General features: G+C 47.7%; 1 protein-coding gene across 4 annotated transcripts in view; it reads left to right on the top strand.

Annotated features, from left to right (window-relative positions):
* Positions 1–267: 267 nt before the first annotated feature.
* GABRA5 (gamma-aminobutyric acid type A receptor subunit alpha5) overlaps positions 268–10456 on the top strand; it is a 106307-nt gene continuing 96118 nt past the window's right edge. For 2 of the 4 annotated variants that reach the window (XM_050932148.1, XM_050932120.1), the window contains exons 1-2: positions 268–352; positions 4962–5116. In XM_050932148.1, the coding sequence (XP_050788105.1) occupies positions 5031–5116 (86 nt within the window). In that variant the 5' untranslated portion in view covers positions 268–352; positions 4962–5030. Of the gene's footprint in view, positions 353–469; positions 566–4353; positions 4430–4961; positions 5117–10456 lie in introns of those variants that run through there. The other 2 variants (XM_050932130.1, XM_050932139.1) reach the window with 2 other exon arrangements.

The raw sequence follows: 10456 nt of genomic DNA, 5'->3' as shown, positions 1-10456 counted from the left end.
ACCCTCGCTCCGCTGCCCCTGCCCCGCCATGGAGCGTCCCCTGGCCGCGCTGCTCGGGAACCTCCTGCTCTGCAGCGCAGGTGAGAGCCCGCCCGGGACAGAGCCGGGCGAGGGCTGATGTCGGGGTGTCCCCAGCCCACCGTGTGCCTGGCGGGCAGAGCGCGCCCCTGCCCCGCTGAGCAGTTCGGGATCGGGACAAGGCTCCCGGGCTGCTCTCCCGGGTACTTCCCCGGTGCACTTTGCAGCACGAGGAAGATGGTGCCCCGCCCCGCTCAGGGCTCCAGCGAGGAGCCTGGACGCTGGAGCCACCCCCACCCGAGCAGTGCCGTGCCTGCCACGAGCCGCAGCTAAGGTAAGCGGGGCAGGGCTGCCCCCCGCCTGCCCCGCGACCCGACCCGGGCTAGGCTCTGCCTCCGCAGCCTCCCCCACTGCCCGCCTTGCGGCTCACGCGGCGGCAGCCTGGCCGGCGGGAGCGCTTGCTGCAGAGCCCGGGCTGAAGCGCTGGAGCCCGGCAGCCTCCCGCGGGCTCTGGGGCTGAGCGAGGAGGAGACCTCCGGCCTGGGAGGTAGCAGCTGCCAGGCTGGACCTAAGGCAGTGGGCGGGGGAGGATCCGCAGCTGCACCTCCGGGGCTGCACATGGAAGGGCGCCGCGGAGAGTGCTCTGAACTGCAGTGTTTGTTGGGGTGACAGGTTGATTACAGGGGGCCAGAGGCTCTGAACTGCAGTGTTTGTTGGGGTGACAGGGTGATTACAGGGGGCCAGAGGCTCTGGATGGCAGGATGTTTGTTGGGGTGACAGAGTGATTACAGGGGGCCAGAGGCTCTGGATGGCAGGATGTTTGTTGGGGTGACTGACAGGGTGATTACAGGGGGCCAGGGGCTCTGGATGGCAGGGTGTTAGCTGGGGTGACTGACAGGGTGATTACAGGGGGCCAGGGGCTCTGGATGGCAGGGTGTTTGTTGGGGTGACTGACAGGGCGATTACAGGGGGCCAGGGGCTCTGGATGGCAGGGTGTTTGTTGGGGTGACTGACAGGGTGATTACAGGGGGCCAGAGGCTCTGGATGGCAGGATGTTTGTTGGGGTGACTGACAGGGTGATTACAGGGGGCCAGGGGCTCTGGATGGCAGGATGTTTGTTGGGGTGACTGACAGGGTGATTACAGGGGGCCAGGGGCTCTGGATGGCAGGGTGTTAGCTGGGGTGACTGACAGGGTGATTACAGGGGGCCAGGGGCTCTGGATGGCAGGGTGTTTGTTGGGGTGACTGACAGGGCGATTACAGGGGGCCAGGGGCTCTGGATGGCAGGGTGTTTGTTGGGGTGACTGACAGGGTGATTACAGGGGGCCAGAGGCTCTGGATGGCAGGATGTTTGTTGGGGTGACTGACAGGGTGATTACAGGGGGCCAGGGGCTCTGGATGGCAGGATGTTTGTTGGGGTGACTGACAGGGTGATTACAGGGGGCCAGGGGCTCTGGATGGCAGGGTGTTAGCTGGGGTGACTGACAGGGTGATTACAGGGGGCCAGGGGCTCTGGATGGCAGGGTGTTTGTTGGGGTGACTGACAGGGCGATTACAGGGGGCCAGGGGCTCTGGATGGCAGGGTGTTTGTTGGGGTGACTGACAGGGTGATTACAGGGGGCCAGAGGCTCTGGATGGCAGGATGTTTGTTGGGGTGACTGACAGGGTGATTACAGGGGGCCAGGGGCTCTGGATGGCAGGATGTTTGTTGGGGTGACTGACAGGGTGATTACAGGGGGCCAGGGGCTCTGGATGGCAGGGTGTTCATTGGGGTGACTGACAGGGTGACTACAGGGGGCCAGGGGCTCTGGATGGCAGGGTGTTTGCTGGGGTGACTGACAGGGTGATTACAGGGGGCCAGGGGCTCTGGATGGCAGGACGTTTGTTGGGGTGACTGACAGGGTGATTACTGGGGGCCAGGGGCTCTGGATGGCAGGGTGTCTGTTGGGGTGACTGACAAGGTGATTACAGGGGGCCAGGGGCTCTGGATGGCAGGAAGTTTGTTGGGGTGACTGACAAGGTGATTACAGGGGGCCAGGGGCTCTGGATGGCAGAGTGTTTGCTGGGGTGACTGACAGGGTGATTACAGGGGGCCAGAGGCTCTGGATGGCAGGATGTTTGTTGGGGTGACTGACAGGGTGATTACAGGGGGCCAGGGGCTCTGGATGGCAGGATGTTTGTTGGGGTGACTGACAGGGTGATTACAGGGGGCCAGGGGCTCTGGATGGCAGGGTGTTCGTTGGGGTGACTGACAGGGTGATTACAGGGGGCCAGGGGCTCTGGATGGCAGGGTGTTTGTTGGGGTGATGGTGATTATAGGGGGCCAGAGGCTCTGGATGGCAGGGTGTTTGTTGGGGTGATAGGGTGATTACAAGGGAAAGGGGCCTCTGGATGGCAGAGTTTTTATTTGGGTGACAGGGTGATTAATGCAGGGCAAGGGGTTCTGGATGGCAGGGTGTATATTGGGGTGACAGGATCATTACTGGGGGAGAGTGGGCTCTGATGGAAGGGTGTTTATTGAGGTGACAGGGAGGCCAGGGGGCTCTGGGCTGCAGGATGTTTATTTGGGGGGAGAGAGAGGGGAAGTCTGGGTGACAGTTTATATTGGGGCTCTGGGTTTTGTTAGGGTGTAGGAGACTCTTGAGTGGAAGGATTTTTAGTGGGGGTCAAGGGCTGTTGGTTTTTTTTTAGGGTGTCTCATTTGGGCTGGGTGTGTGGATGTTTGTCTGTAAAGGTGACTTTAATATGGTTGAGGTAGGGGGCGGTTAGTGGAGTGACCTTCCTGTCAAAATTCCCCTTTTGGATTTTGGATTTTGAATTTGGATTTTGAATTTGATTGTCATCTCATAGATTTGTTGCTAATGTGGAGAACTCCTGCTGGGACTTGTAGCTTTTTTAATTAATTAATTAATTAAATCAAATCTGTGCTAGGTAGCTACCAAAATCTTTCATATGTTATTTATGTATAGACTAATGTGTTAATTTAAAAAAACCCTGATTTCAATAAATAGATTGGGCTACTTAGTTTGGGCCTAGTTTTTAGGTGACTTTGGATTATTAATGCAGTAGAAATCTGGCAATCCTCACGAGGCAGGTGAGAAAGCAGGAAACAGAGTTCTGCAGGCAAGGAAAGCAAGCGCAGCCCATCAGGAGGGAGCTGCCTGGGTCTCTTGCCCAGCCCCAGCACCGTCCCTGGGTGCCTTGGGAAACTTTCAGCATCCAGGGTTCATCACCTGGTCTTGGGCTGCAGCAGCTCCAAGAGGAAGGATGCCCCAAGCAGCCCCTTTCTGATCCAGGGCAGCTGGTAAGGGGGATGGGAAGGGAGTAGGAAGAGGGATTATTCCTTCCTTACAAAGCAATGACGGATACCTGAATCCTGGGGGTTAGGGGGCTGGAGTCCCACAGGAGCTGTGGGAAGGTGAGGGTCCTCATGAGGCACCTTTGCAGCCAGTGCACCTGATGTTCTGCGAGTGACTGGGCCCTGCAGTGCCCTGTATGTGCCCGTGCAAACTTTGCCTGGCATGATGGGTGCTCGTGGTGGGACTAGGACTGACCATGTACACTGTGGTCTTGTTGCCCATGGTAGTGTCATGGGGCTCACTTGGAGGCCAGGCACGGTGCTTTTGGCCTTTCCTGAGAAGTTGGCAGAGTTGGGCAGCTCTGGGGCAGCCGGGCACAGCGCCCCAGAGAGCACCGGGGGCATTAGTGGGCAGAGTCAGAGGCTCTGGGACTGTGTTCCACTGTGGGCTGGTACTGTGCCTCTGGGGAGGCTGCATGGAGAGACGAGTGAGCAAGTAAATGAGGGAGAGGCTACAGTGATTGCAGGGTTGATGACAGGGCTGAGGCTGCATGTGCAAGGCAGTGGATTGGAGGGGATGATGGCTTCATGGGTCTCTGCAATGCCCTGGCTGCACAGGGAGAGAAAGAAAAGGAACCAGTCCACTGACCGATTCCTGCTCCAGCCAAGGGCTGAGACGCTGGGGAAGTTATTCCTGTCTGTAAGATTCCAGGAGAAATGGCTCCCTGGCTCTTCATAGACAAATTTAACCCACTGTTCAAAGGAGAGCTCCCTAGTCTCACTGAATGGTGCCTAGTGTTGTCAATTGAATATTTCTAGGAATTGAGAGGTGGAGTCGTAGATTGTAACAGTTAAACCGTTTTGGTTTTTTTGGACTGTGAAAGAGAAAGTGAGTAGGCTCTGTTAATTTGCCTGAGCAGATCCAAAATCAAGAAAGAGTGAGAAGAGCTGGCTTGAAGGAGAGGTGTGTGTGTGTGTGTGTGTGTGTGTGTGACACTTTAATTAGGATGCAGAGTTAAGCAGTGAGTGACAGCTCTCCCAAATACTGTAATTATTAGGTTACTTAATCATTGAGGCAGGCATCCAAAAAGTGACAATCAATCCCACAGGCAGGTATTATATTATTGTAAATCATTTTCCTAGCATGAAGTTTATGTGCGTTTAAAATAAAGATCATGTTTATGTCTTGTTTTAATGTACAATGTATCAGCACCTGAATTCCAATTAGTAGAGTGTTTCTAACAGGAGATTTGGGAAAGACAAATTTGTAATTGAATTGGGAATAAGAAAAGAATCTAACTAAGAAAAGCACACACAAACAGCACTTAATTATTCAGCATATAGCTGTTATTTAAAGTAGTAAGGGTTAAAATCAGTATTTGGAAATTAGTAAACATCTCTCTAATTCTACATTATTTGCTTAATGAGCAAATCAACAAAAATAATTTTTTGTTTTGTAATTTACTACTAGTGCAAGATAAAGAGGGCCTTGAATAAATGCATTTGTATAATGTACAATATGAGATGCTTATAGGAAAATATAGGTAAATAGTTAAAACAGACACTTCTTTGTTGTCTGAATGCTGTTATCCTATCATCTCTGTATCTGTTTTTTTATTTATATATTTATTTTTGTCTCTTACAGCTTAAGAACAAAGGAGGGAAAGGAATACTTTTCCCAAATCAACTGCTTATATTATTAAACTCATTTGGAATGGACAATGGAATGTTCCCTACCTTTATCATGATCAAAAATTTCTTCCTTCTCTGCATTTCCATACATTTAGTCAGTCACTTTGGGTAAGTTGTCACGTATTTGACTTTTTTTAACTGAAGACAGTATGTTCACAGATATGACTTTAAGAATATCTAAAGTTCTGTTTCCTCCAAGTGTGCAGCAGGAAGAAAAATAGACTTGCTTTTGATCCACTACTAATGTCAGAGGGAAAGGGAGCAATTATTTTTTCCCAGTGAAATGTTCTGTTCCTCACCAGTTTATGGACCAGTCCTATATCCCTTGCACTGCTGCTGACTGTGGTGAATACTGAAGTCAAAGGGAGTTTTGTATGTACAAGAAATTCAGGATTGCAACCATAGAGGTCAAGCCTGCCAGGTGCTGAATGTGCTGACCCCTCTAGCAAAGCACTGAATTACATATTAAACTTGAAGTAGATGAAGGTCACATGACTTCAGTGGGGAAAAGTGCTTAACTTTAAGCACATGCTTTAGTGCTTTTCTTGAACAGGGCCAGAGTGCTCAACACATTGCAGGGATTAGACCCCTAGTGAGCTCTGAAACAAGAATTGCTGACGCTTTTCTTCTTCTGGATCATTGTACACAGGGTATAGTTGGTGAAGCAAGTCATTGCAGGTTGTATTAGGACAGAGAGAATTCAACATGAGCTCCCAGTTATTAAAATTAATTATTTAAAAGTGAGTTTGATCCTACTCAAAATGAAAATAAAGGTTTGAAAGTTGAAAAAATATTTCTACAGAACTTGTTACAAACAGTTCTTTTTAATTAATCTTTGAAAGTGCCTACCTGAATCATTGTTTTCTGAAAGTTAAATATAGCAAATATTATTGCTATATTTCACCTCTCAAGAAAACCCAAACTTAGCTGTTTTCACTAGTGTACCAGAAACAGTCTATGAAAGTGATTTTAAACAAAGCATTTAGCAAAGTTTATAGAAATCTAAAGTGACTATATTTTGGGAAAAGATATGATACGATTTTGTTGAAAAATAAATTTTCCTAATTGAATCCCATCCTGGGACATATGTTAACAGCTCCTCACTTTGGTGACTCTTTACAATGCCCAAAACTAGCACCCTGGATGTGAACTCCCCCAAACTTTGGATCTGAACTTGATGGCTCAGACCCATCTCCAATATAAGCCTAGTAAGATACTCAGAACTCTGTTACCAGTCAGTCGAGAAAAAGCAGACAGTTCTAAAATGCATACTTCAAGGAAGCCAAACAGCTGAAAAATTAAAATACTAATCTATGGTACACCTGCTCCTGCTATCATGCAGCCTATGTCAAAACATCCATTGGACCTTATTGGGAGCAGAATCAGGCTCTTAGGTCTAGATTCACAAAAATACCTAAGTGTAGTGATGCTCAAACCACCATGCCTAACCCTTAGGCCTGAGTTTGGTGTGTGGACTCCCTGTGCAATGAATGGGGAGAGAAAGGTGCCTTAGATTGAGCGATTCACAAAACCCAGCGTCCTAGGTTGCTCCTCGTCTAAGCTAGCCAGTGGGATATGCCATGTTGATGGCTGTGTCCTAACCACTGCCCATCTCTCAGAGATAGACACCTAAATCCAGACTGCCTGGGGGCACCTACCTCTACTTGGGATTCTCAGGCCATGGCTACACTGGCGCTTTACAGCGCTGCAACTTTCGCGCTCAGGGGTGTGAAAAAACACCCCCCTGAGCGCTGTAAGATACAGCGCTGTAAAGCCTCGGTGTAATCAGTGCCACAGTGCTGGGAGCGCGGCTCCCAGCGCTGCAAACTACACCCGTAAGGGATGTGGTTTGCGTGCAGCGCTGGGAGAGCTCTCTCCCAGCGCTGGTGCTCCGACCACACACACACTTCAAAGCACTGCCGCGGCAGCGCTCCCGCAGCGCTGCCACGGCAGTGCTTTGAAATGTCAAGTGTAGCCATACCCTCAACTGATAACCCTCTCCTGGTGTTAGGCAGGAGGAGAATGACTGCCTTGCATTTTACCAAAGGAGGGAAGGAGGACAAGGACAACAACCTCTCTCATAGCTTTTAGTTCAATGGTTATGGCACTCACATAGGATATGGGAGACCCCAATTCAACTCCCGTCTCAAGTTGATGGGGAGAAGGGATCTGAACAGGAGTCTCCCACTCTTAGGTGAATGCTCTAACTACTAGCCTACAGAGTCATCCTCAGGCTTGTAGTCTCTTTGGCCCAATGATTTGTTCATTAGGTAATCCACAGGGGAACAGAGTATGAGGCCAGAGTATGAGAGAGAGCCTGATGCTTAGAGCCCGCGGCTGAGAGGTGAGAGACCCAGGATCCACTCCCCCTGCTCCAACTGAGGGAACTTCATATCGAAATGTACCATAACTCAGGGGTGAGAGCACTCACGTAAGAAATGACAGAATCCCTGTTCAAATCCCTGCTCCTCCTCAGGCAGAGGGGAGAGAACTGTGGGTCACCCATATTCCAATGACTGTCCTACCCACTGAGCTAAAAGTTAGGAGGGAGGTTCCCCCTGGGGAATTTGTATAAACTTCTTTATCCCTTTATCCCCAGCATTCTGTGTAAGCTTCTCTATAGTCCCTGATCTAGTAGGCAGGGCCAGCTCCAGGCACCAGCGAAGGAAGCAGGTGCCTGGGGCAGCCAATGGAAAGGGGCGGCGCGTCTGGGTCTTTGGCAGCAATTCGGTGGCAGGTCCATCAGTTCCTCTCAGAGCGAAGGACTCGCTGCCGAATTGCCACCGATCGCGGCTTTATCTTTTTATTTTTTTCTGCTTCGCCGCTTGGAGAAGCAAAAAAGCTGGAGCCGGCCCTGTGCAGTAGGCAAGGTCTGAGCATACTAACTGGATCAGGCCCTGCAAGTGAGCAATGCCTAGCCTCCCCTGTTTCTGCATTGATCTGAGCCTTAGGTGTCTGGATATCTAGCGTAAGGGTACAGTGCACGTGCTCAGCAGCAGAAACATTGATGCCAAGAGACTTTTTACTGCAAAAATTTTGACACTGAGTGAGCTAGGTGCCTATGGGGTTCAGAGGTAGCTGAGCAGAGTGTTTGTGAATGTCAGAGGGGCCTCGTTGTGGGATTTAGGTGCCTAAAGTGATAGGTGCCTGCATTCTTTGTGAAGATGTACCTTAGTTTATTATAGAAATGGAAAGGAATTAGACAGTGATAGTTTGGCTCTACAAACATGATGGTAATTTGTTAAAATTTTACCATTTTGAGAAACATTCTTGGATTGCAACCTTGAAGTCTCGGCCCTTTCACTTCACTGGTAGAGTAAGCAGGAAAGCATGCAATAACTTAGCATTAGCCATGTGTTCTTGGATAATATTCAGTCTTTTAACTTCTGTATGCTATTCCCTTTAACTAAGAAGCGTGGATTTCTTGCTCTTTGAAGACAGGGTCTAAGTGCAGTGGCTGAAAACAGGAAAAATATAGTGGATAGAAATAAGCTTCAGGCAGGATTCGTTTAAAATTTTGCCAGTACATTTCAATTGTGACCTACAACTCACCTGAGTTTCAAGGCCTGTACCATATAAACAGAAAGAGACTGTCCTGCCAAATTGGGACATTTGATTCCATGAGTTAATCAAATAGCTATTAAGTACTAAAATGAGACTCTACAATACCATTTTTTCCTTTTGTGATCCAATAATTTACCCTAGGCCTGTAGAGGTAAATAGCTCTAATCCACTCCACTGTTAGCCCTACAGAATTCAAGTGCTGCCATAAGGTCAAATGGTCACTCTGCTCATGCAGCGGCGTGGGGGCAAAAGGTGGTGCAGTGTATCTAAGTAGTTCTGCCTTAGAAACTGCTGCAATGTCAGTGTATAGTTTAGGTGCTTTGGGATGCTTCAGGATAAAAAGGTACTATATTCAGATAAAATATTAAGCTGGTATAGAAACAGCAGTAGCCCTTTGATTGCCACAGTTAACACTTATTATTGCTAATAGACTGTACTGTAATGATTTAGGCTCGTTTAGGTTTGCTATGCACTGCTACATTTTAGTGTGGTTAATTGTAATACATTAAGGAAAAGTGGCTGTCATTTTGGTATAATGGACAAAGATTAAAAACCAAAACACAAAAAGAAGTTGTAGACGAAGGCTGTGATTTTCAAATCTTCCTAGGATACTAAGACACATAATACCCAGTGAAATAAATGGGAATTATGTATCTAAATCCCCCAGATGGTTTTTAAAATCTCAGCAAAAGCAAAATCTCAGCTGTAATTCTGGGCTATCATAAATATGGAATGACTGCTGAGAATTATATACAACATTAAGTCATGGGGGAGAAGAGGGGTGTAGAACTGTAAACATAGTTACATGGCGTTATTAAAAAAAGTCACAACATTAAAATTCAGAGGTATAGATCAAAGAAGACCAGAATGCAAAAATCCCCAACCCAACATTGTTCATATAACAGCGATTTCTGAGCCTTGTTCTGCATAAATAGTCTAATGTGAGTCAAGCAGACTTCAAGCTTGCTAAAATTAGACCATAAGTTTTATAATACCTTACTGTACTGAGGCATATTAAGATGCTTTACGATTTTGCTGAAATCAAAAATTAATCTGTACTATGATGTTAATGAATAGTAAAAAATCTATTACAGTAAAAGCAAACATACGGATTAGACAAAAGGTCTGATTGTTCATTCATTGTGCGCCCAAAACTTCGACTGAACTCAGTAAGTGTTTTGCGTGTGCAAGAAATACAGTATCAGTTTGTCACAGAACAAACAAAAAGTGGGCATGTTTCTGATGTCATTGTGGGTTGAGAACAGCGGAAAGATTCTCCAGAGCTGCACATTTCAGGAGTGAAGCATAAGATGAACTGTGTCAGTTGACCATAGCTGGCATCCCATAGAAGGAGAAGTCATTTATTCAATGTCTTATCTTGTGAGGTATCTGTTGCTTCTTGGGTGCAGCTGAACATCTTGCAGTATCATGCCCTCAAAAGATTAATTTAGCTGTTATTTGGAAAAGGCTCACTTTATGAGTGATCAAAAATATCTTTTAGCTAATGAGAAATCTGACTGGGAACCAGTACTATTGGTACAAGATGAGAAGTGAGGTGATCCTAACTGCAATCAGCCTAGCTTGCTGTTGACTTTTTCTGCATTTAGAAAACTGTTAATTGGAATTGGTCAAACATTTTCATCAAAAAGTCAACTTTTTTTTCTGCATTTTTCAACCAGTTCTACTATTAATCAAGCAATTTGGAATGCCAGTAATTAAGGCCCTGCTTCTCCAATAAATTCAGGCAGTAGAGAGTGATGGATACATTGCAGCTCCCTGATCCTCAGCCAGGGTAAAGTTAGAGCCAGTAGGGGGCCTACTCTAACCTTGTATCAGTAGAGGATAAGTCATAGTATGATGCCCCCTCCTGATCACACTCCTCCT

This window comes from Gopherus flavomarginatus, chromosome 1 (genome assembly GCF_025201925.1).
Source record: "Gopherus flavomarginatus isolate rGopFla2 chromosome 1, rGopFla2.mat.asm, whole genome shotgun sequence".
Classification (NCBI taxonomy): Eukaryota; Metazoa; Chordata; order Testudines; family Testudinidae; genus Gopherus; species Gopherus flavomarginatus.
This window is presented reverse-complemented; position numbering and strand designations above follow the sequence as displayed.